Genomic DNA, 24,969 nt, shown 5'->3' with positions numbered 1-24,969 from the left:
TAACTTTTGCAGTGTCTAAGGAGACTTAAGCCTTTTTGTAGCACTTATCTGTTTATTGTGTTTCATTTTATTCAAAGAACATCTCAAAACTTTGCATGACATGGATTACGCTACCAAAACAGTATTTAACACAGCTAACCAGCAAAGCATGCAACACTACCAGGCTGTGTCATAAATTGCACTCATACCCCAAGAGTTATCTGAATATTTTCAGTCTATACATTTCTTAAATTATTTGTTCCAAATCGGTAGTTTTTCTGGAACTGAAGTTTCTTGTACTTAATGTGCCTTTAAGACAATAGGCATCTCTTGATAAAACAATTGGAAACAGGGAGGAGAATAGTATTCAGTAAGTCAACACCAAAAAAATTAAGAAGGTATGAATCAGAAGAACATCACATTTTAGAACTTGTACAATAAGCAAAGACTTTTTAAAGAAAAAATCTTGTAATTATTTTGGTGTCCTTTCAAGCACTTCAATAATCAGCTTCATTCATCTGAATTTCAGCTCCATGTATCACTAAGTGGTTTATGAATCTTGTATTTGTTTCAATGTGGTAGTCTGCTTCTTGCAGCTGTACTCTGCTGAAGCTAGTGGGATATCCAGATTTAGATCCAGAATAGATCAATCCCATTTTCTGAGATACAGTCACAGCAGAGCATACTTCTGCTTAATCTTTAATAGGCACTTTCCTTTGAGAGCCTTCCCCTGTGAGGCAGAAGTAGAAAAGGGCCAGTCTCAAATACTTAAGTGGCAATACTGTAGCATCAGTGGTTGAAGGCATTGCAGACAGGGAAAAATAACTCATCCCTTAGCAACAGAGGTTGATCAGTACAGGGGGAGGATTACTTTGGCAAAAGGAGTATTTTTTCAATGTAAAAGGCTCCATAAACCCAGATGTTATTCCAGCAAGGTTTGGTCTTTTATGTAGTATTTACACAATCACTTACACCATGATAATACTGAGTATCCTCTTGCAGTTTTCAGTCTAATTAATACAGAGTCAACAGAGCAGGGATGCGTGCTCGCAGGTTTGTAGTGCTCCTATTGGTTTTTTTAGACTATTTCACTCCATTCAGGATTCTTCTAAAAGCTCAACTAAATCCATGTAGATGATGTGACAGTGGCAGTTCATACAATCACTGGCTGTGCAGGTGAGTTTCAGTTAAATTTTTTTTAAGGTTTATTTAGGTATAAGATAGAAGCTTTGAAATAACATCCTTTTAGGAAAAAAATGCAGTAGTGTTGGCTTGTGTCTTTCAAGAAGCAAGTTAGAATGAATTTTTTTCTTTTACTTTAAACAGATTTAGTGCAAATTTCTTCATGTATGTTCACCAAGGCACTTTGATCATGTCCCTTGCTGTTCTATGATCAGAAAAGTAGCAATTATGATCAAGTATTTCCCTGTAACAAAACAGGCCATCAGACTCCTAATGCTTCTTGTTTATGGTGATGTCCCAGCAGCCACGTCTTGAAGGGTGTGCAATTTAAATATTCCTGTTGCAGAAATAGCACTAGAATTCTTCATTACCATATAGCTTTACTAAATACAAGTATAGTCAGGAGCTTGCATTCTGGCTGATTCATTGGAAGTAGTGCTTACAAAAATTCCTATGCTAAAATTGTACGTTAATGTTTTATATATAATCTTTTACTGTCTCAAGTTTGTCAACTGAACATGAAAACGCTATCATGAGATCATTCTCTCACAGAATAGAGCTGGCACAAATCTGAGTAACACTGCAGTAAGAAAAAACTATTAAGAGTGGCAGAAAGGGTGCAGTACTGTTACTGCAGGAGCAAGGGCTGCCACAGTGGACAAACATAAACAGTGCCCGCATGTTCTGGGCTTTCTTTCTGCTTTTCAAGATTTTCTGCCTTGTTAAAGCAGAGTGATGTGAAAGAAGCACGATTCTGCAGCTGTTTTTCCTTTGGCTCTAACAGACTTGAACTCTGGGGGCCAGAAACAGAAGTATGTCCTGGAGTTCCTGATCAGAAACATTCTTATTTGTCCACAACTTAGGCATAACACATTATGCACAAATATGTTGTTTCTGAAAGCAAGGTATAAAACCACATTGGGTTAACATGTGTGCCCTGATGGAGACTAGGCATGTGGCCTTCTAGGTAGTAAACAGAAGGTCAGCATCTGTTTCTTTTCCTCACTTTCAAAGAAAGGTAGAGTGAAGCAAGTGTCCTGCTAAATGCATAGGCAATTCCTTCTCATCTCTCCAAATGTTACAGTACATAAAGCCAAAGCTAGCCAAACCTGTGTGAGAGAAGTTTTGTGGGAGCTTTCTGGGGGAAAAAGCTTTATGCTGAGCCTGAAGCTCCATGGCTAGGACCACAACAGCAAGCTTAACAAAAAGCCCAGAACAACAACAACAACAACAAAAAAAACCCCACCTTAGTTTGTAGCGAATGATATTCTGTTGTTAATAGGGTCAGTGCAACAGAAAGGAGATCCCAGCATCCTAAAACGAGGGAAAGGGAACATGCCCAGGCTTGTAAAGCATGTAATGGTCGGAGTGCCTGGGATAAGTAGGGCAGTGCACTCTAATGAGCCTGGACCTGCTCTGACTTAAGAATTTCTCCCCTTGCCAAAATTCAATGGTGATGTTTTGCTGGAGCAGCAGAAAAATCTTCAGTCATGCTGCAGTCTTCAGAAGATGAAACCAGTGAAAAGACTTGGTCTTACAGTAGTTCCATCATATAATAAACATTCCCTGCTTTTCCTGGAGAACTACCTTCCTCACCAAATGGATTTAGATACTGGGTAAGGACTGTGCTTTCTGTATTCCTTTACAGTAAGTTCCATAAAAATCATATTTCAGTCCTCTTTGAGGACACGAACGTGCACTTTGCATTGATGGCAGAGGACCAGTCAGTTCTACTTTGGCTTAAGACAGTGTGTCCTCTCGCCACTAATATCTGTGGATGACTATTCTGTAACCTCTTGCTGAAAACAAATGGTAGATGTCCTCCTAGGTTCCAGGGCAAGCTGTCCCCGCAATCATTTTCTGAGGAACTGGGAACTTCAGTGCATGAGGGAGAGCCCCTTTAGTTGGGGGTTTTGCATCATGTTTGCCTGTTACAGTTTGGATTTGGGAGTGGACTGGAGCAAGATCCTCATGTCTAGCAGTGCTTTCTCAAGATAATGTGCCATGCGGGCTGCGTTTGTGTCAGCACAGCTGTTGAATGCTGAAATTGCAAAGTTGATGTGTTCATCCATAGGGTTGTAACAGATTCCATAGCCATCTGGAACCACCGGACCAAAACACATCACACAGTCTGTCTTCGCTGGGACCTGTGGAGACAATGTGATTAAAAACTTCTAACCAGCCAGAGAGAAATGTAGCCATCAGATGCTAACAGCTCTGTCAACAGTAGAAGAAACTGCCATCTCATGAAAATGCGCTAGAAGAGGGCCTTTTTGGTCAGACCCACCTACCACCACACACATGCTGGATTCTGCCATTTAGTATCAATGTGTTTTCCTATGTATTTGCAAAGGAGTACTTCTCCCCAAGATAATCTTGTAGTAAGTCACAAGCAGAACTATATCAGCAAGAATCACAGCACAGCAGATGAATGTAAAGCTATTCTGGCAGCTAACTTCAATTGCTATCACTTACAGGTAGACACCAAACACTTCTGGTGACCTTGGCCTTGGTTATGCTGGTGTTTTACAGGGTTGAGAGGGACTGTGGCAGCTATAATATCAGATCTGCAGCTTTATGGGATTGGTAGGAGGCTTAAAAATTTCTGTCCCCAAATGAAGATTAGTTTCAAACAGAAGGAAACGAGGGAGAAATGCAGAGAAGAAAGGCAATGAAAATGAACAAAGAGAGCGTTTCTGTCTTTGCTCATCTGAGTCCTACCTGGCTGGTGGAGAGATTGAAGTGCATTGCAACAGCATATGCTGTGTCCATGAACAGTTCAGGCATGCTCACTAGGTCCTCAATAGCCTGAAGCTTCAAGCCTAAGAGGTGGCGGTCTATTGCATTGCCCCTTATTGCCTGTAAGGAAGGAAGACTAGATGAAAGCCTGTCTAGCAGGCAAGTGAGCAAAACAATAAATTTTCTTGGGTTAAAGAAAAAAGCACTTCTAAAAAATCTCTAAATCTTCAAAGTTAGAAGGAAACTAGATCTTGTCTTTAGGACCAATAGTCAGTCTTGTTTGTAAGGACTGAAATTAAATACACAGTGGAACCGACCTTACAGTTCCTGCCTATGGGCTCCCTCTGGTTTAAGGGGTCCTCATGCAACTTTGGCATTTATCAGCAACAGTGACAGTGAGAATTGAAGCTATTTTCATATTTGATTCTCTTCTTTAGGTCAGTCACAAGGGACACTTAACCCACTAGCTAGAGAGAAAGCATTCAGCCCGTGGCCCAGAGCACTGTCAGATCAGAGTTAGACCTATTGCAACAGCACTAATGGCCACATTGCTGTGTCAGCAGAGAAAGCTCTTAAGGTCTTGTCTTTCACCAGAACCCTCATTTGCTATGTAAACCCCCAATTCTGTCTGCATAGAGGACACTCACCATATCAGTGTATTCCCTGTGGGCCTGGGTAGCTCTCCTCAGCAAGTCTGTTTTCTCCTGGTCCTGAGAACACACAGATCTGTCTGTAAGTTTCTCTGCAGAATGGAACACCTCATTTTGGCTGTTCCTCTAGGATGGAGGGCACTTCTGCCTTGTGTCTCTAGACTAATTTTTAGATTTACTAGATTTAATTTTTAAATCATTTTGTTTGGCTGCGTTACTTCATTCTGAATGGAGTTCTCCATCCATCAGTAGCAGAACTTAGTTTGAGTAGCTAAACAGACTTTTAGAAGGGACATACTTCTTTCTGGTGGGATTAAAAATGTCCACATGTTGTTTCCCAGGCTTTCAATACACGTGAAAGGAAAGCCAAATGAGACCCAAGGTGTGTAACTATGTACTCCAAGCTATGTTTTAGGTCAGCTTCATATCGGGTGCAGTTCTGCTTAGCTGAAACCAGCTGACACAGGGTTAGCCACATAAGCAGTTTTCCTCTCTTTCTGGAGTGGAGTCCTCTTACTCCACTTCTTTGAGATCCTCACCGATTTGTCAGGGCTGTCCATTGATTGCACAAACTTAAGAGAGTCTACAGAAGTGGAGCGGATGGTGTCTGTGCGGCCCAGGCGGAACATCCTTAGCGATGCACTCTCATATGTGGCACAGGCATGGCCGTACATCCTGTAAGATGGAGAAGAAAGTCATGGAATTGAGTTTGTCCTGAGAGGAATGGCCTCTTGTGAAGCAGAAGAACTGGGGGGAAGGGGAAGACTTTATGTGAGTGCATCCCATTGACAGTTGATCTCTGATGCTTCCTTACTACGATTGTACAAACACAGAGGGGTTAATCTCACCTGTTGGTTGGCAGCTGCCACAGGTGAGATTTGCTGTTCAGCCCCAGTGCATGGGGAAAACATTGGACGTAGGAAGCAGGCCATAGCAGCCTGCGAGAGACTTGTCTGTGATGCCTTTATCAAGCTCACATATTTGAGTCTGATGGTGAAGAGGTTGAGAAGCTACCTATTGGTGGTCTTACCTGTAATATGCTAGCTGCAAGGCCAGCTGAATAAAAGCATCAGGACTTATCTTCTCTGACTTGGGGAAGGTTTTGCCATATTGATGAAAGACCATGACTTTGACATCCAGGTCTTCGACCATTCTGCAAGGAAAGAAAGAGGAAGTGTTCCTTTGCCTGTTGCTTGTTCTTGTAACATAAAGGTATGGACTTTTCTTTCACAAGGCTCAGAGAGAACAGGCTATTTGGATCTCGTCTATGCAGGGACAGAGAGCGCCTATAGTCACACACAGGCTTGTTTGGGCAGCACTATGGAGATGAGCTTTCTTGGCCACTACTGAAAATCTTCACCAGGTTAGATGGGGGTGTGTGTGTATGTTCTAGTATCCCTAGAAAGATCCAGTAAAGGCTTGCTCTTTCTCAGTGAAGTGGGATGGATCAGCAGTTACCCCCTTCCAGCACCTTTGACTTGATTCCTGGCAGGTGGCTTTAGTGTGCTTTTCAGCTAGGTTCAATGTTGTTGGGACAGTCACTGGGTGTGACTTTCCCAGTTCCCGAAGTCACTGGGAAAAATCCCTGGCTGCAGTGGGGGAAGCCTCATTTAAACCACTGACGCATTCCAAAGGGGGACGTGAATTACTCAGTCACTCACCAGACCTCTCCACTGCTTCATACTTACATGTTGAGGTTCTGCTTTGCCTTCTCTATGTCATTCTTGATTTCTGGGGTGATGTTAAACCGCAGCTTTTTGGGCATTGGCAACGGAGTCATGGGCGATCTTACCAGCTCAGGTTTCTTCCTGCATAGAGAACTGATTATGTTTAACCAGACCTTTAACATGAGGCTCAGCTAACCACACCAGAGCCTGGGTAGAAATGCACAGGAGGTCTTCCCTAACACCTTGTGACACTAGGCACAGGATGAAAAATTTCTTCACAGTGCCATTACAGTGTTTTTTGAAGGGTATGAATGAAATGTCTTCTGTGCCTTTTGCCCAAAATAAACACCTCTCCCAAGCAAAAGTCCTGTTACTCTGAACAGTGTAATTCTCTGAGAATGGAAGCAGTAGCAAAACTTATCAGAGTAGCTTGGCCACTCAATTCTCTTCACGAATACAAGAACTGCAATATCTTATTAGCATACCACTACCCTTTCTCCAGAACAAATTCCTAGGAGGTGAGCTGTGAAGAGGCATGTTCTTGGGGAGCAGGTGGTTTAAAACCTATCTCCAATGCTGAGGAAAAGTAGAGGAGGCAGGACTCACGTGTGCTCCACGATGTGATCCAGAAGAGCAACAATGGGTGGGCCTTCTGAGGGAGCGTGTTCGTATACAAGACCACAGGAGCCATCTTCAGCAATGATGAACTGTGGGAGAAGCATGAGAGGACAGTGTTGAAGACAGACATCCCATGTGGGAAGCAGGAGCTATCCAGGGAGATCTTAGTATCTCACTGCTTTGTATCAGAACGGACAGTGATCCTATCCTTGCACACTGGAAAGGTAACACAAAGGTCTCATTTAGCAGAACAGCAACGGAAGCCTTTCAGCAGGCCTAGAAGATCTGATAGCACTGTTAGAGTTTTGCAAAATTAACTGGATAAGAGTGTGCCTGATAGATCTGTTGGTGTGCTCAGTGTCCTGGCAATACAGAGTGGTTCAAGGGGTTTGATTTACTTAGATGCACACGTAATACAGGAATAGTATCACCATGTGCTGGCTTACCCTTACTTTTCAATTAGCTGGAACATCTAAGCTTTATCCCATCAATGAAGAGTTCCAAATAGGAACAAAATGGCTGAAAACATTACGCAGAGTTCAGCAGATATAAGAAGAATCTTTTAAAGCACCGTTGCTACTATCCACAAGCCAGGATACACCAACTAATGAAGGAGAAGCTCAAATAGCAGCTGCTGTTGAAGGCTCTTGACAAGATTGAATGAAGAAGAGATCAGAAGGATGCCATGGGATGGCAGCTGATGTTTGAAAAAACAAAACAAAAAAGCCATTGGGCAGCTTCTGGCAGAAACAGGAAAAGTGACAAGCCTAGGGGAGATACAAGGAACAGACCTCCCTACATTTGGGCTGCCTCTAAGCAGATGAGGCATTGTTCACCACAGGCAGAAAATTGATTTACAAGGAACACAAAGAACTGCTACACTGAATAAGCGTGGGCAGAGGCAATGAAAGAAACAAAAGTCCCTAAGGCAGGAATGAGTGCTTGTGGTGACTGCAAGGGAAACCATAGGATCTCATACTGTCAGCCACCACGCCTTGTCCCCCCTATTTCTCCCCTCTTTTGATACAAGGGAAAACTTCCTGCAAAAGCTCTCTGGAATTTCTTGGACCTTTGTAGTCTCAGGAAAAAGCATCTCCTCCAGACCCATGTCTTCAGTATCTTTAGACCATCTTTAGCACTTTAGCTATCTTTAGCACTTTAGTATCTTTAGTATCTTTATAGTATCTATAAAGATATCTTTAGGTATCTTTAGTATCTTTAGTCTCAGGAAAAAGCATCTCCTCCAGACCCATGTCTTCAGTATCTTTAGACCATCTTTAGCACCTTAGACTATCTTTAGCACTTACTTGAAGGGTTTTGTCAAACCATCGGTTCCCACTGTTCCAGCGACTGCCTCCACCATGCAGCATCTGAGCGGCCACACGGCTCTTATAGATGTCCTCGGAGACCCGTGGCATAGGTGCATCAAGGCAGACAGTGCAAATGCTCTTCTCAATTGTGCGCACAGATTCCTTGTTGGTCTTATCTAGGAGAGAAATGAACAGCAAATGAGAAACGGGAGTTGAAAAACTTGCATTTAGTTGGAGGGAGATTTAAATTTGAAAGAGAAGGTTTGAAGGACCGAGGGTGGTTGGGTTCCCATTGCACCTCAATGCAATATTGGTCATTTAGGGGTGCATACAGTAATTAACATTGTAGCCAGCTGGGTTGTTACAGATGTGAACATGCTGCATTCACCCTCCTTTTTTCATGGTTCTTACATCCCACCCATTTGCAAGGCAACAAACTCTAGGATTTCAGGTCTAACAAACCAAGGTTCAGACTTCACCTGTGTACCTTCTAAAACAGAAATAACAATATTTTGCAATGAAATCAAGTTGCTTCTTTGAGGTGGAAAGCTCACGTTATCCGCCCAGAACAAGCTTCCAAAGGAAGGAACTGAGCAGAGCACAGTGGTGAGGTTGGTAGTTCAAGCAGTCATGGTGTTTGTTAGCACTTGCATGTTAGGGGCTCTCCAGACCTTTCAGAAGGTTGTTGTAGGCTTTTGCCCAGCTGTTTCGGTGGTTGGTGGTGAGGATCCCAATAGGTTCTTTGTTTGTTTGGAGGGAGGTGTTCCATATCTTCTCCAGCTGAATGAAGAGCTGGTCAGTGGTAAGGGGACTTCCATCACTGTTGTAAACATCCAGCTCAAAGAACTGAAGGTGAGAGGAGCAGACAAGGACAGAGACAGAACATGAGAGAAGATCTTTATTGTCCAGCCCCAGAAACAGGGAGCAGCCACTTTGAGGAGGTAAGACCTGACCTAAGAACTCAGCTTGTAAGCAGACCTTTGAAGGATGCTCAGAATTGAGAGACCCAAGTCCAGCTTCCCTTTGCAGGGCATACAGTCCAGGTTTTAAGACGCTCAGAAACCATGATAATGAGGGCCAAAACATATGAGGAATTCCCATTTCTGAGATTCACCCATAGCAGTAGGGTTTGTTATCCAATTTCCACTTGGAATTTCCAATTCCAGACATGATCTCTGGGTTTTGAGAGACAGGAATTGCAGGGCAAGAAACAGAGGAAGAGAGCGTTTTTCTGCCTCGTAGTCTTGCTCACGCATGGCAATCCCAGCTGTTGGCCAGCTAAGGCCAAAGGGGATAAAGGGAGCAGGAATGAATCCCTGGTGACACAGATCTTGTGGGCAGAGACTTCTGTTGTTCCCTTTCCTCTGGACCATGGCTAGCTGAAAGGGACACCTGCACCTAAACGAACCTCCTCGAAAGCTCAGGAGCTGCCATACCTGGAAGTTGTGAACCACTGTGATGTGTCTGGACTGCTTTTTGCCTTTGGCATAGTTGACAATGGAGTCCCGCTTGGGCCCGGGAATGCGGCAGGATGAGAGGATCTGGTAGTACTGGTTCATGCAGAGGGGCTTCCCACCCATGTACTCCACTGGGAGGGTCTCGCTGGAGACACAGCAAGGTAAGGAGGAAGGGGAGGAGAAAACAGCAGTGAGAAGGCCTGCGCTCCCCACACAAGACAGGCACAGGCTCAGCTATGCAGCTCCTGTCACTCACTCCAGCAAGACCTAAATGTGTTGGTGCTGGCAGTATAAAAAAGGGACATCCTTCCCCATTCCTACCAGCTTTCTTAGTAGGGACTACAAAAAAAAGTCTGTTTGCCAGCCTTTCATTTGGGAAGGGGAAAAGCACTATCTTCTCTGTAACACCAGAGAAACAGATCTCTGGACCTACTACATAGCTTAGCACACACTATGGTGTCTGCAGAGGAGAATCCAGTGAAATGGCAGAAAGAGGTTTTCAGCTATAATCTTGAGTGGTGGGTGTCTGATGTGCTATCTGTGACTCGTGAACTAGACCGGGACTCACTCGATCACTTGAGCAGTCATATTCCAACTACCCTTCTCACGGCTGGCCCTGAGCCTTGTCTGAATTTGGATGTAAAGGTGTGATGTTGGTAAACATATTTTTGGAATATAAATAAGGCATGTTCAGCAGAGGTTTGTTGGTGATCAGAAGAAAAGGGATAGGGAGGAACAAGTTTCTCTAGAGCTCATCCCGTCTAGCTGGGAGATGAGAAACACCAGAAACCCAAAAGGAGAGAAACAAATTCCTGCTGCCTGAGCTGTAACTTGTTCTGTGGGCAAACAAAAGTATGTAGCTTCACAGGACTGTCAGTCAGGCTTACTCCCTCTAAACACATACACGTGCCAATGAAAGTATTAAGGTAAACAAAGAACATGAAGAAAGAAAAGTAAATTTGTTTTTTTTCCAGTGGTGGTGACCTTGGCAGTGAGCAGTGATGTTGATTACAATATCTCTTTTCAAATATATGCTGTCTACTCTTGCCTTTCTATTTGGAAGAGAGATTTATAGACTAGGCTCAGCCTCTCTATGACAGTAAGGAACATGTGAGAAGTCTGGAGGGTCACTAACTCACTTGTCAATCATGGTCTTGAAATCCAGGATGCCCTCGATCAGCTTGGCAGCAAACCTGGAAAAATACCAAATGTAACAAGTTGAGATTCAAACAGAGAACATCTGGGGCTGAAGAACTAGCTGAGGAGTGCTAGCAGAGCTGCTCTCTGCTCCTGAGAAAGTTCAGCCTTTCTGCCAAGCCCCATTGTGCCCATCTCTGGTTAGCTGATACAGCCACTCTGGGGCTGTGACTTGAGATTGCTGGATAGTCCTACCATGTTTAACGCTTTCTTTTTTTATGTATCTTACCGTATAACCAAGGAACTCTGGACAACTTTCAAGAAAGCAGGGTTCAGTCCAGATGCATAAATGACCCTCTAACAGCAGCATTTTTTACTGACGTGTTGCGATTTTATCACGCCCTAGTTCTGAGTCTTAGCATTAAAACAGCACAGAGAAAAAGGGGATTTCTGCCCGTCCCTGGCCAGGGGCCACCTCTGAGTTTCAAGCTAAGACATGGCTGTATCTCCTTGCATCCAAGACTCACCACTGTTGACTTAGTTCCTACCCGATGAATGTTCTGCTGCTAATGCAACTCTTAAGAGCGCTCCTCTGGCATTGAGGGATCTGAAACAAATGCAGGCATGCTGCATGCGGACACCGAGGTGTTGTGTTTACCAGGATCAACATAAACACTGCCAATGCCAACTCCCAGCAGGGAGGGAGGCTGTGACAAGCCACATCAAACTGCTTAGCTTGGGAGTGACAGGTTGGCTTACTCTGACCTGGGAGCTCCCACCCACCCATGGGAGGAAGGAAGTCACTGTGACAAGAGGTTGCAGTCAGCTGAGCTTCAAAGGCTTTCAAAATGGTGCGAGCATTTGGCATTTGCAGGCACTGTCATCTAGCTTTGCTCAGCCTACCCATCCCTAGTAAAGATCAAAGGATGTAACTTCAAGAATCTAAGGGCTCTTAAACAAATAAGGCATCCTGCAAAGTAGTTTTCAATGAAAATTTCCCAGCCTTATTGCAAAACCCGAGGAAGTAAAACAGCTGGAAAACAACAGTGAGAGGGTCTGTGTACCTTTCCAGAGGGCAAAGAGCCTGGGAGCAGAGTTAGGCTTGAGGGGGAGGCTAGCTGACTTGTTTTCGGCCAGCAGTGTTGCCAGATTAAGGAATGGAGAACACTTTCTAAATTTGCCTTCTGGTTTCTGAAGCTTTAGTCTCAAGCCACGCTGTCAAACTTGTTTCTGCAGCCACAAACTATACAAACACGCATTTAAATTGTATTTTACATGGGAGCTCAGATTCTCATGCAGCTGCTCGATTCCACTGGCTGGGGCACTAGTAGCGCTCCAGATCTTATCTTCTATTTGGATAACTTGAGTGTGAATAATATGAGAAAGAGCTTTCGAAGACATTTGTCTAGTCTTGCACTGTCCCTGTAAGGCTCACCCTCTGCACCCTTGCTCAGGTGTATCCAAGGGGGTGGAAGGGAGGATTTGTTCTCAGCCTCACTGCTCCCTTGGCTGGTACTTTTGATCAGTGATGACTGGTAACTGTGGCGAAGGTAACCCTGCATAAAGGTCAATGCTGAAGTTTTGCAGGTGGATTTAACACAGTCGTAGTGGTGGTTAAAAATTAATGGGAGCCCACAAGGAAGAGAGGACATGGCAGGGTTTGATTGCAAGGAAAAAGTGGGGGTGGAGGGAGGCTGGTGACTCTTAAGTTTTCCAAACCATAAATCTGCAAGTGAAATGACACAACAGGGGACAGTCCCCTGCAGGAACAGACTGACTAATAGTCCCTGTAGCAGGTTCCCCCATCCCTTTAAACTAACAAACTCCAGAGGCATTTCTGGTTGGTCTCCCTTACATGCCTGGGCTAGTTTTTATGCCTCCTTTAACTGCACACACAATCTTAGTGCCTCGTAGTTTTTAGTGTGTCAGATAGGTCCTCACAATGCCTCCAGCCAGCAATGTGGCCATCTTGCAATGAAGACCTGTGCTAGAGCAAAGACCACGACCTAGGTTTTAAGTCCTGGTCTAGTACCTGAGCCACTGGACTCTTTGGTTTTCCCTCTTGATGAAATATTTACTCTGGTGCAACCAGGAGTCTCCTTACAGCCTGGCAGCCTTTCCTTATCTGTACAGCCCTCTTGCACAGCACAGGCAGCTATCAAACTTTCTTTTCCAATCAGCTTGAACACCCTCCTCTGTGTCCAGCAGAGATAGCTCATCCCATCTGAAACCTAGGGGAAGGTAGAAAAGGACTTTACCTGAGCTGACCTTGTCGATCCAGAAAATCCTGCTTAGGTAAAACCACACCTGGGCTGGAGTGAACCACAACTGGCAGGCGATACTCCAGGTAAGCTGTCTTCAGCCACCAGTCTGAGAGCTGGGATGGAGAAAGGCAACATGCAGGCATGGCGTCTGCTGCTGTTTGACCCAAGCCCAGCTGAACAGTCTCAGCATCCTGCCCCCAGTTCTGTCCCACACTTTGCAAACTGTTTGGGTTTTATGCTTTGCACGTGGAAGGGTAGAGGGGGATTTGAGCAAGGCAGTGGGGGCTCTTGGTGCAGGGCTCGAGCAGAGGGTTTCCTTCAACTTCCTGGGGCAGCTGAGTGATGTTAACAGGTTAGAGGCTTCAGCAGCCACAGACAGGGTCAGCGAATCCCTGTTCTGCCATAAATCTCTCTGCTCACCCAAGTCCTGGTGAGGAGCTTGCACAGCTCAGGGAGGTCGGCAGCAGACTGGTCATGAAGGTGATGCCATAAAAACACAGGTGCCAGTGGATGCAGCCAGGACATTGGAGAGGCGTGCATCAGACCTCCACCCTCCCTAACCAGAGCCTGGGGCCAGAGTCCCGACCTACCCAGTTCTCTGTTTTCTTGGCTCTTCTTTCCAGGCCTTTCTGCAGCCTCTCCCCAACGCCTCCCGGCTTGCAGAACTCAGCCACCAGCCCCTGCGTGTGGTTCAGCTCCTCCTCGCTGATGATGGGCTGCAGGGACAGCAGGTAGCGGTCCAGGGTTTGCTGGAGCGGCGGCACGGGGAGATGGGGCAACGCTTCCTGATGAAGTTGGAATCTGCCTGGGATCTTGCCTAAAGCTGTCGGCTTCAGCAGGCCATAGGGCCTGGCCTGCAAAGCACAGAGCAAATGTCGAGACAAAACTTCCCCCCGATGTGCATGAGGTAGCAAATAACCTGGATCTAGGAGCCTCCATTCCAACCTCTCTGAGGGCACACGGATGTCTCAGCATGGGAGCAGAGCACACAAAGCGCAAACACAAGGCGCAAGTTTACTGATTGCATGCTAGAGATTGTTGTAGGACATCCAGAAAAGCTGCAAAAGAGAAACTTGATCTCCCAAGATACTGGTTCTCAGCTTGTCAGAGGAAACGCTGCCAGGATAATGATACATCTCCCACTCCCTGGGCACCTTCCAGCTGAGCGTCTCCATGCGTTTGACAAAGTCAAACCCTTCCATCCCGTGGTAAGTGGGAAGAAAGTAAGTCATGAAAGAAATACTCATCTTACGTACTGTCAGAAACTGTTTCATTACTTCTTACAACAGCGTAAGGCTAGAAAGTTAAGCAGAACCCTTGTGCCAAACCAAACTACCCTTTGGACTTTGAAGAGGCAGAATTGAGATAAGTTTGGGGCAGGAATAAAATGTCTCTTCTCTCACTGGCCAGGGATTGTACATCACCAGCGATGGTCAGGGAAGGACTGGCTGTGATGTGCAGGCCCTGGGGCAATGCTCCTTGATGCTGGTGAACCTTCCTGTTACTGGAGGACCCAGCTATATTAAGAGAACCTCTATCCAGTTGTACCAGTATGGGACTGGCCAAATTACAGACGCCTTTGGAGAGGGAACAGGGAGAGCTGTTCAGGAAATTGTGGGTGATGCCAACAGGCTCCTGGGATCCGATGGGGTCATATGGGAGTGAAAGCCTTAGAAAGCATCATACCATTTCCCTGGGCAGAGAAATGAAACGGAGCAAACCCAGTTTCTAACCAGGAAATTAACTTGCCAGTTTTCCCTCAAAAGAACAACATCCTCTTGGGTGAACAGGGTTGGACACCCTTTGGCTTGAAGATGTTTAAATTGTACTTGAGAGGTTTTGAGTTCCCTCTGCTCCTCCCCCTCTGTTGGATCTTCTGAATCAGACACTCTCCTACAGGACTCCGGATGTTGCATCCTCAGTGCACTGGGGATGCAAAGTCAATGATAACATGCCCTTTGATTTCCATGGCAATAAGAAAATAGCTGTCCCCCCACCTCCTCCCAGCAGTTAAGCACAGAGAAGAAGAAAGAAAGAGCTAAATCTGCAAGGTGACAAAGCCTCTGTGTGGTGCTGAGCCCCCAGAGACAATGCTCTGTGCTCTTTGTAGGACCTGGCAAGAACTATGGGATCAAGATTTGGAGAAGAAATGTTAAAAACAAGAGAAGGGGGAATTACTGAAGCGTTAAAGGAGAATGGGGCTGGGAAGAAATTAAGGGTGTTAATCATGGCAGTGTGGGCATACTGTACCTTCTCTCCTTGCTTCTGCTTCCTATCCATGGCTGGGAGGACAGAAAAGATCGTAAACCTCTCTCTCGGCCTGTCTCGGTTTCCTCTTCCACCTGACAATGTGCTGCCCATGCAGGGCGTCACCTCATTAGCAAACTGCCACATGACTGCTCTGATCAGAGGGCTCAAGGCCAGACACAGGCCTGGGAGAGGAATGGGTATAATCAGACCGTCAGGCTGCACCAACTGCCATGAAGGCACCCGTCTGGGAAGCCCTCCCGTGGCCACTGACCGTCAGCCCTGCATTGCCCGGTTGGTGCATGCTGATCGGTACTGTGTGGGCAGAGTCCCTCTCTGATCGATAGCTCTGGGCTTCCAGCCATGGCAGAAGTGAAGGTGCTGGGGACATTGTTCCCTCAGCCTTTGCCTGGACCATGAAACTACAGCTGCTGTTGTGAGAGAAACCTGAATATCAGGCAGAAGAGACCCAATTTACATCCTGGAAGCAGGTGACACTGTGAGCTATCCCAGATGGGACAAGCTGCATGAAGGACTTATGCAGAAAATGGGGAATTTAGTCCCTTTGCTCAGGCAAAGGTGGCCAGAGGGCGTCAGATGAGGCCAGCTCTCCAGCAGGAACTGGACAGTGACCCAGCATCACTGTAGGTGATGGTAGGATTAGTTGGAGATGGGAACAAATTCAGTTTGGGGCTAAATTTTAACTGCCCTCACGCCCCATGCATGTGTGGTCATTACTGCAAGCTGAGACTTTGGGGAGTTCTGGGTTCTCAACCCTTAAAAAAAAATAAAATAGGTATCTCCAAAGCAGGGCAACAACAGAACTGTGCAGTCACAAGGAATATCACCCCCTCCTTCGTGTCTAATCGATTGAGGGGCAGACAAGCACAGTCTTCTACGTAGGTAAGATCAAGTATGATGATTCCAAACAAACAGTTTCAGATTTTCCCTGGGGTAACGGTGAAAATCCCAAACCAAATTAATTGAAAACACTGCATGTTAAAACGTGGAGTGGATTTGTATCTTTCCTCTTTTATGTCCTCTGCTTGTTTGGTTTGAGGTCAAACTCAAGCATTTGGTGGGAGGAGGAATAGCGATCGCAGCTGAACAGAGGCGGCAGCTGGCAGCAAACAGAGCAAACAGTCCACCTTTCCCCACAAGCAACAAGGAAAACGAACACCAGCGGAGAGCGGGGCGTGCAGACATGGCCAGCTCACGGGCTGGCATTGCTCCTGAGCCACGTTCCAACGCAGCAGATGACCTTTTCCAGAGCCTGCAAAGCTGGTGGGAAATCCACCTGCAGCCTGGGGCTGGGGCGCAGGAGGAATTTCAGAGCAGTGTCTGATTCCCACGATGGCCACAATGCTTAGTGTCAGATGACAGAGGTTTGTCTTTTTCTTTTCTTTTTAAATTAAAAGCTGGAGACCCCCTCAAGCCCAGAGACAACCAGCCCTGCCTGGCCCCTGAGAAAGTGTCTCAGGGAGTGAATCCATCGTGTAGCTGCTGTCATCCCGCTCTGCCTCCTCCTCCCCCGGGATCCATCGGTGTTTGCAATAAACAGTTGCTAAGACCAGGCGCGGGGCTGACAGCTCTCCCGCCCCTGTAGCCTTCCCCCTGCTTGCAGGGAAAGGTGTGTTTTAAAGGCGAAGCCTGCAGCCACAGAGAGCTGCTACTTGGGCTTCTCTCACCCCTGACCAGCCACAGCCAGCATCCACCTTCCCTGCTGTCATCCAGCCCCGAGCCCTCCATCTCTGACAGCTCTGGTGACCGCTCCACCGCGCAGCGCTGCTTCGAGGCGTGTGAAGAAACCATGGATGGGAGAATTAACTTCAGCAACGTCCCTGCCCGCTACCCGGGATGAGCGGTGCTCTCATGGCTGGCCCAGCGGTGGCCGAGCCCCTTCCACCCCTCCTCGCAACCAGGATCCTCGTCCAAGAGAAACACATGCCTGCAGGGTGCCTCCATCACCGTCCTTAGGGGCCTAACCGGGGAAGCTCTGTTCCTCCTCCATGTTTAGGGAGCGGTGCCACGGATCGGGCCAGGGCGGGCCTTTGGGCCGCGCCCTTGCAGTGCCATCTTCTCCCCTGCCCCTTCTAAACGCCTCCGGGCAGGCGGAAGCGGCGGACCGTGGCTGGCGGGGCTCCCCGCGGCAGACCCGGCCCGTGACACCCGTCCGGCGGGGCCTGGCCCAGGCCCGCGCCCAGGTCGCCGCTGACCGCCGGCGGCTCCTGCCCGTTGTCGAGGCCCGGGGCTGGCCGGGCGCCGTGTGCCACCTGCCCGGCACGGGGAAGTCCCCGGGGCCACCCGTTGTCGGCCCGACGGCGGGTGGCGCGGCCCGGTCGTCATCTCACGCCCGTCCCGTCCCGTCCCGTCCCGTCCCCGACCCGCTGGAGGCCCCCCCCCGCGGTGTCCCCGCGGCGCCCCCGCCCTCGGAACGCGGCTGGCACTTACCGCAGCCCTCGCCACGAAGGCCAGCATGGCTCCGCGCCTGCACGCGGCCCCGGCCCCGGCCGCCGCCCGCCGCAAGGACACCGGCGACACCGGGCGCCGCCGCCCCGCCGCCCCGCTCGGCCGCCAGGGGGCGGGGCCGCCCCGCCGCCATCTTGGAGCGGGGCGAAGCCCGCACCGCCATCTTGGGGAAGGGCAGAGTCCCGCTGCAAGGGGAGTGAGCGCCGCGGCCGGTGCCGAAGCGGGGATGCCGGTCTTCTGTCGGCCGCCTTCTCCGGGAGTTGGTGAGAAGAGTCCTCCCGCCCGCCGAGGCACGCCTCCTCTCCGCTCCGCGCACACCTGCTCCTCACGGCGCCGCAGCGCCCCACACAAACATGGCCGCCCCGCGTCCCTGTGTGGGCAGAGGAAGCCGTGCCCCGTACAAACATGGCAGCATGAGCCACGACGGTGGCCGGGAGGGGCCACGCCACCGGCTGACAGCCCCGGGAGCGACGGGGCCGGGAGGCGTGCCCTGCTCAAAGATGGCCGCCGGCGGCTTCGGCGTGTCCGGAGGTGAGAGGTGAGGGGTGGCAGCGGCGGTGGCCGGGCTCCGGGAAGATGGCAGAGAGCGAGCGGCGGGCAGGTGAGGGGCGGCCGGGGCGGGGCGGGGGCGGCTCCGGGGCCTTCTGGGCTGGGGGCTGCGCCCGGGGCCCTTGAGGGGTGTCTGCGGGGCCGGGGTGTCAGGCCCAGGGTGTGCGGGGGGATGGGCCGCTGGGCCTCATGCTGAATGGGGGTCCTTGGGCCGGGGGCGCCGGGCCCCAGGCTGCGGGGGCGGGGGGGGGCGACGGCAGCGAGCGCCCGGGCCTGTGGTGGGGTGAGGCCGGGAGAGGCTTTGCTGAGGTTACGAAGGGGCCCCGGAGCCCCCTGACCCTCGGCCGGGTGGGGCAGGGAGCCCCGGCACCAGCGGCCACCCGGCCCCGCTCCGGGCTGAGGCCTGCTGGGCCATGAGCTGCCGGCACGGTCAGGGCCTGACCCCCCGAGACGGCGAGGGCTGGGCTGGTGCCGCCTGAGGGATCTGCACCCCACAGCGGGGATCGGGGCTGGGCCGGGGGAACCCCTGTCCTGGGAGGGCTGACAGGCTGTGCGGGCCCGTCCTGCCCATCCCGGGGGCAAGGTGGTCGGGATTTAGGCTGCCGGAGCAGCTGGAGTCGGGGCTCCCTGTCAGCTGTAGCCCATGTTTTGTGACTCCGTTTCCCTTTGCTGAGATGGGTGGTGTTTGCCGGTGTAGAAGGCCCATCTCGCGTCTGAGTTTGATTCCCCCTCCCCGCACCACGAGAGTAAAACTGAAAGTGTCTCCTTTGTCCAAGTTGCTCCTCATCATAAAGCTAACCCGTCCTGCTCCTGTCTCCATCACATCATTGGTTTTGGACTTTTGCTTATGTATTCGTTTTATAATGTTGCAACCCCTGCAGCCCTCGCTGTGTTTCCTTCCTCGAGTATCTATGGTCTCCTCCCCAAGAGGAAATGCACAAAGTGTGTCAGAAGAAGTGATGGTTGAGAAGCAAATGCAAAGAGATGAAACAAGTTGCGTGATGAGACAGAGGCTGGGCTAACACCTGGATCCCCCTGGTCCAGGACACTGCCCTGGCCGCATCTCTGGTCTTTAGGTATCATCTGTATTAATGGACAAGTCAGTGTTTGCCTTTTTACACCACTGCTCTGAAGTTTTTAATTGTTTTCCTGTTACAAGTTCTTTTAAAATAAGAGCTCCATCATTATGCTAGTCATTGAGAGTTGTGTGCTGAATTTTCAGAAGAGAGGCACATGTATCTTTCATTTAAATTCCTCGCGTGTTTTTCCTCTCACCCTTGTACCTGGAAGTTTTACTGTAACTTATGCGCAGGAACGAACCAAACGCCGTAACACCCTAGGCAGGTGGTGAGGCTGCATTTGTTCTGTAGATGGGGAACTTGAAAAGCAGAGAAGTTAAATGACTTTCTAAGGTTATGTGACAAGTCTATAGCAGACTCTGCGTGGTTCCTGGGACTTTGGATTCCTTTTTGCCTGATCTGCCTGCTAGACAGCGCTGTTCTGCTGCAGAAAAGGCTGCTGATGCTTCTGGGTAGTATTTTCTGTGTAAATGCAGCTAATAATATTTTAAGGAGTTGGAGTTTGGTGGTGTATGTTAGGGAGCCAGTGCTTGAACCTGCCGTAGTGTGGAGAGCAGTCGCTGGAGTGTTGCCGCGGTGGCTGGTGCTGAACAAATGCCTTCAGATTTTCTAGGATTAAAGAGATGAACTGGGTGACTCTAACAGAATTCATAAATTCACATTAGCACCCAGTTTCCTTAACAGTGGTCTGCTGCACTGCCTCTTGCTATTAAAAGTTGCACTTATACAGCATAATGCAAATTACTTCTAACCTCATGGAGCATTTCTGGCTCTGCAGTGTCCTGGTGTGGGACTGCTGGCTGAGAGCAGAGCTCTGGAGAGCGTGGAGAAGGGGTCACCCTTACAGCAAGGCTTGGTCCTTGGTTCGTATGCCAGGGAAAAGAGCCCCTCTAATGGGTTAACAACTTGCATTTGCATTAAAGATTACATCCTGGGCTCTGAGAGAGCTTTAAAATTAAATGATCTTCATAGCTTCCACTTGGAAGAGGCTGTGTCCCGGCATCCTCCAAGCTCCTGCGCTGCCTGGACCAGGGGCTGTGGCTCTGGACTGCCATCTATTGAATTGCTCCAGCTTTGTCTTTGCAGGAGTTGTCCTTTTTAGAGGAATGCAGTTCAGGCTTAACACCCTAAAACCAAGGCACAGTTAGTTTGTTAGGAGAGCTCAGTGCTTCAGCACGACCTGAGGCTTGTCTTCACTAGACAGAAATAATTAAACTAGCTGGATGTTGTCTTTGTTATCTCCTGCAACAGCATCTCTGTCCGGATGGGAAATGCATCTTTAGTGGTGAAAACAAACATAATGCCACTTTCTGAAGCCTTGCAGTGTCCTTAGGAGTATATTGTCCGGGGATCAGGAGGATGTTGTTTGGTGAGGAGGACTTGATGAGATAATGGCACAAGCTAGGATGGATTTGTTTGCTTTCTGTCTCATGAGAAATGAATGTTGATTTCTAAGAAAAGAAGATAGAGGATTTCTTCTTCTCCACTGCCTCTATTTTACCTCTTTTTTGCATCTCCCAGGCACCTCTGAGGAGGTGGCTCCTCCCCCCCAGCAGAGCTTCATGATCCCCAAAAAGGAGATAAACATGGTTTCCGACATGGCCAAGTGGAAGCGTTCTCAGGTATGGCTCTGGGGTCAGGGAAAACTGGTAAGTGTTTATTATGCTTCAGTGGCAGCCAGGTCTGGTCTGGGAACAGCCACGAGGTAAAGCAGGTTTGGGCAAGTAATGGGAAATTAATTGATTTGTGTTTTAAAGCAGAAGAATCACTGCCTGTGTGTAGGAAAATGACTTGGCAGTAAGGTGTGGAGTCTGGCAGCCAAATGCTCCAACAAAGGAGAGAGCCAGGGAGAGCCAGAGGTTGAGGGAGACCAGAGATGCTTAAAAATTATTACTGCTCCCTCCCAACAAGCTAGACGGGAAGCTGGTAACTATTCCATCCTACCTAGCCTGTACATTATATCAAAACTGGATTTACCCAGTGCTGTTTGAACTCAGCTTGAACATGGTCCTGCTGCCTGGCCCTCTAATAGCACCAGGCTGGGGTGGTTCCTGGGGCCTTCCCACCTTGCTGTACTGGAAAGGGCTCCAGAGCTGAGGCCTTCAATTTCCTGGATAATTTTTGTTTACAGTATGTGTGGAGCTGGTAGAACAGGCAGGTTTGCCCCTCTCTGCCTTTGAGGGATTGGTTTGTTAGCCCAGACTTGTCCCACCTCTTAGGAGCAAGTTCTCGCTTGATGACTGATCTGTGATGCCTTAAGAGAAGCTTAAGTTATAGCCGGGTCTCAAGCAAGCCTCTGAGTGCAGCTTCCTTTGTTAAGACTCCTGGGTTTAAGGACTTACTCCTGGTCAGGATTTCTGTGCAAGAGGGGCCCAAGGAGGGAGAGGTAGCAGTGTGCTAGTCTGGTGTTTTCAAAGACTTAGAGCTGTGGAGCTGCCCTGGATATAATGCTTCAAAAGCAGTGAATTTAAAGAGAAGAGTGGTGAGGAGCCTGGGCTGTCTCCCACTTCTCCATCATGCATGAGCATGGGAGAAGAGTAGAAGGAGGAAAGGGGAGATAACGGCGCAGGTCTGGGAGAAGCAGTGCAGAGCAGGATGTCTAGGCACAACTGAGACTCTGCAGAGCCGAGGAGTTTGAATTTGACCTGATAGGAGGCAGGGAGCTGAGGGAATGATTTCGGGGGCAGTGCGGGCATTTTTAGGATTCTCCTCTCTGTAATTTTTACAGCGATGCAGAGTTCTTAGTGCAATCGCCATCTGCCTCTCATGTCTGCCAAAAATAGCAGTAACCTCACAGCAAGCCCTGCACCCTGGGTGTCTCCAAGAAAGCAGCGCTGTGTGTTGGGAAAGGTTCCCTTGGTGTGCAGGAGTGCTCCCGTGCCGCGTTGTTTGTTCAAACAGACCGTGGGTATTCACTAACGCCCTGCTCTCTCGGGTGTGTTTGCAGGCATACGCAGATTACATGGGCTTCATCCTGACTCTGAATGAAGGTGTCAGGGGCAAGAAGCTGACCTGCGAATACAAAGTTTCAGAGGTAGGAGAAGAGTTTGGATCCCCTTGATTCTCCTTTTCTGCCTTTTTTTTCTTTTTTCTTTTTTTTTTGGCTCTACAATGAATATTTCCTAGGCGAGGAATGAGTTGGCAGCTTATCTGGGAGCCAGGGAGAATAAATGCGGTTGGGTTATGCTTGGGAATGCAAATGTCAGCCTGCAATCCACCCCCCAGGATGCAGAGGCTCTGTGCGTGCTTGCTGGGTGGGACATCAAGCAAGTTACAAGCAGACAGAAGCTGGTGGTGAAAAGGGGGATGCAGAAAGGACATGTTTTGACCATGTTTTCACAGTCTGACTTTAACCAGTGATGTTTTGAAGATGTGGTATTCCCTCCTGGTTGCAGGCAAAAGGCTGAGATGTCTGTACCGTTCCTGTTTTCCCACTGGCCTTTCTCTGGGACCTTGGGCAAGTCACTTGTCTCCCTGTCCCTGGGCTTCCTTGTTGCTCAGACTGTGTTAACAGCACCGATCTCCTCAGCCCACACTGTAGCTGAGCTGTGCCGAGGTCTGGTTTGACAGCGTGTGAGCTCAAGGCATGTCACTGAGTGGACCTGCCTCACCAAGGGTTGTGCTGAGGGCTGCGGAGGGCTGCAGAGCATGCTGGGCTGGATCGCCCCTTCCAAGGTGTGAAGCAGAAAGGACCTATTTTTACCCTTGTGTTAATGTGACTGTCACCTGGTTCTGTCTGCTGCTGTGGCCGGTTTTAATGCCTGTTCACCTTATCAGGGTACAGTGAGATCGTTTGGAGCCAGAGGGGAAGGGCGGGCATCCTCAGTGGGGTTACTGCCTCAGCCATGCTCAGTGCTGGCCTGAGTTCTCTCTGGGTGCTGCCGTGATCTGCAGAGCGTATGTTGGCCACCACGGTGGATCCCCCTCCCTTGTTCTGCATTGCAGTGAGGAGATTCTTGGGTACATTTTTACTGTTCAAACTTAACACGGTTGTGCAAGAAAGCTGGGAATAGTCTAAAAAGATCTAGGCAGAATGGGAAGCAGACTGGGCCCTGTGTGTTTATAGCTTAATTCTGGTGTGGGTAGGCAGCCTACGATGATCTTTAACCTAGTCATTTATGTTTGAAGCAGGCATGTTAAGTCCAGCCTTCCCTTCTAGGAGTCAGTGTGTGAATGAGAAACTTGCTTGTAGTTCATGGGGGGGGATCAGGGATAATGAGTCCCTCCCTAACAGGCTTTGTGTCCACCTTTTATTCCTTCAATTCAGTAGAAACTGCTGTCAAATGCTGCTCTTGCTTTCCACTGTTTGCATTTCACCTTTGAGTTTTGTCTTTGTCATGATCTCGCTCATTCCCAACCATTCACAAAGCAGTTCTAGGGAAACAAAGCATTAAAAATGAGCAAAACAAAGGGGGAGGAAAAAAACCCTCTTCTGCTAACCCCTTTGAGCTGTCAGCTGTCTAGGAAAAGCTGTATCAGGGCTGCATCCGTGCAGCAGATCCCTCTTGGAGTGAATGTTTTCCATCTGCAGTCCCAGTCCAGGTGACAAACAAGAGACACGATCCTGACTGCTTGGGAAGTGGCAGGGAACATGTCTCATTCCCCTCGCGCTGAGGAGAGCAGAAGCCTGTGACTTGAGACACAGGTGGAGCATCCCCAGGGTTGCCTTGTTGATGAGGTTGCCTGTTCACACGGGTTCGTTTGTAGATCAAACTGCTTATCTGTGCTTTTAAAGGCTCAGCCCCTTGTGGCCTCTGCTTGCATCTCTGCTCTGCTTTCTTCTCTTTTGCCGTACCTGCTGCTGATGTGCTTTTGTGCTGTCCCATCTTCCTCCCTGATAAAATGCTGGGGACGCCTTTCTTTGGCAAATGACCTCCTGGAATCCTTTCTGCTGAATGCGTATCCTCTCCACGACTTACTGGTATTGCTTTGTCGCAGAAAAAAAAGAAAGTATGGTCTGTTCTGCTTTGAAAGAGACAGCTTAATGGTTTCCAGAGTAGCGTGTGTCGATACCAAACTGTCTGCTGGAGCGAGAGCTGGATCCTTTGGGGCTGAGCCCCTTCTGAGACTTGCTGAGCTTGCTCTTACTGAAAAATTGCATGGAGCTGTCTGGGGTTTTGCTGGAGGCATCTGACAAGTAGTGATAGCTGAGTGTAGACGCTATGTCTGGCACAAGGTTTGTGACTGATAGGCTGTGACCTGCCTTCTCCTCCTGGAGGGAGTGCTTTTCACGTGGGGATCCGTGCAGTGCCTGCTGGGGCTGCAGCCTGGAGCAGTTTTTCAAAGCTGTGACTTTGATCAGAGGAGCAGTGCAGCAAGGGGGAGGTTAATTTTGGCCATGTGAGGAGCAGACCTTCCTTTCAAACAGCCCGCTGCGCTGGGGGAAATTGGCTGGCCCTGTGGCTTGCTCTGGTTCCAGGAGGGAAGTGACGGAAGCAGCAAATGCCCCGATTTTAGCAGCTCCCCACTCCAACAGGGCCCGAGGAGCCCACAGGGGCAGGCTTGGTCCCTGCGGGCAGCGTTGGCTGCCGTGATGCCTTCTCAGCACCTCCGTCTGCCTGGCCCCTGCTCTTGCGAGATGCTGACAGGTCTCTGCTCTGTAGGAGGCTCTGTGGTTTGCCT

At 49.0% G+C, this 24,969-nt stretch overlaps 2 protein-coding genes across 5 annotated transcripts in view; one reads left to right on the top strand and one right to left on the bottom strand.

Moving 5' to 3' along the window:
* Positions 1–43: 43 nt before the first annotated feature.
* CRAT (carnitine O-acetyltransferase) lies at positions 44–17,897 on the bottom strand. Of its 2 annotated transcripts, XM_072882951.1 has the most exons (15): positions 17,702–17,897; positions 15,254–15,345; positions 13,594–13,857; positions 12,998–13,116; positions 10,742–10,795; positions 9,582–9,747; positions 8,817–8,991; positions 8,143–8,321; positions 6,824–6,924; positions 6,239–6,358; positions 5,581–5,703; positions 5,090–5,225; positions 4,548–4,610; positions 3,883–4,020; positions 44–3,308 (listed from the first exon to the last, which is right to left on the bottom strand). In XM_072882951.1, the coding sequence occupies exons 1-15, from the start codon at positions 17,880–17,882 to the stop codon at positions 3,093–3,095; spliced, it is 2,127 nt and encodes a 708-aa protein (XP_072739052.1). In that variant the 5' UTR covers positions 17,883–17,897; the 3' UTR covers positions 44–3,092. The 2 variants fall into 2 exon arrangements, with proteins under 2 accessions (XP_072739052.1, XP_072739053.1); XM_072882952.1 differs by lacking the exon at positions 15,254–15,345 and having other exon boundaries at positions 17,702–17,836.
* A 266-nt stretch (positions 17,898–18,163) lies between these two features.
* Positions 18,164–24,969, top strand: part of PTPA (protein phosphatase 2 phosphatase activator) — a 29,364-nt gene continuing 22,558 nt past the window's right edge. For 2 of the 3 annotated variants that reach the window (XM_072882955.1, XM_072882953.1), the window contains exons 1-3: positions 18,164–18,320; positions 20,869–20,969; positions 22,295–22,381. In XM_072882955.1, coding sequence (XP_072739056.1) covers positions 18,296–18,320; positions 20,869–20,969; positions 22,295–22,381 — 213 coding nt within the window. In that variant the 5' untranslated portion in view covers positions 18,164–18,295. The remainder of the gene's footprint in view (positions 18,321–20,868; positions 20,970–22,294; positions 22,382–24,969) is intronic. The other variant, XM_072882954.1, reaches the window with a different exon arrangement.

This window comes from Ciconia boyciana, chromosome 18, assembly GCF_034638445.1.
Source record: "Ciconia boyciana chromosome 18, ASM3463844v1, whole genome shotgun sequence".
Lineage (NCBI taxonomy): Eukaryota > Metazoa > Chordata > Aves > Ciconiiformes > Ciconiidae > Ciconia > Ciconia boyciana.
The sequence above is the reverse complement of the archived record's forward strand: the minus strand, read 5'-3'. Positions and strand labels throughout refer to the sequence as shown.

Excerpts from the sequence above, each read along its gene's own strand:
- CRAT (XM_072882951.1), bottom strand. The coding sequence starts at position 17,882 with ATGGCGGTGCGGGCTTCGCCCCGCTCCAAGATGGCGGCGGGGCGGCCC. Across the intron at positions 8,322-8,816 it reads CTACAACAACCTTCTGAAAG|ATAAGACCAACAAGGAATCT; the intron begins GTCTGGAGAGCC and ends TTTCTCTCCTAG. Across the intron at positions 3,309-3,882 it reads TCAATCTCTCCACCAGCCAG|GTCCCAGCGAAGACAGACTG; the intron begins GTAGGACTCAGA and ends TTGTCTCCACAG.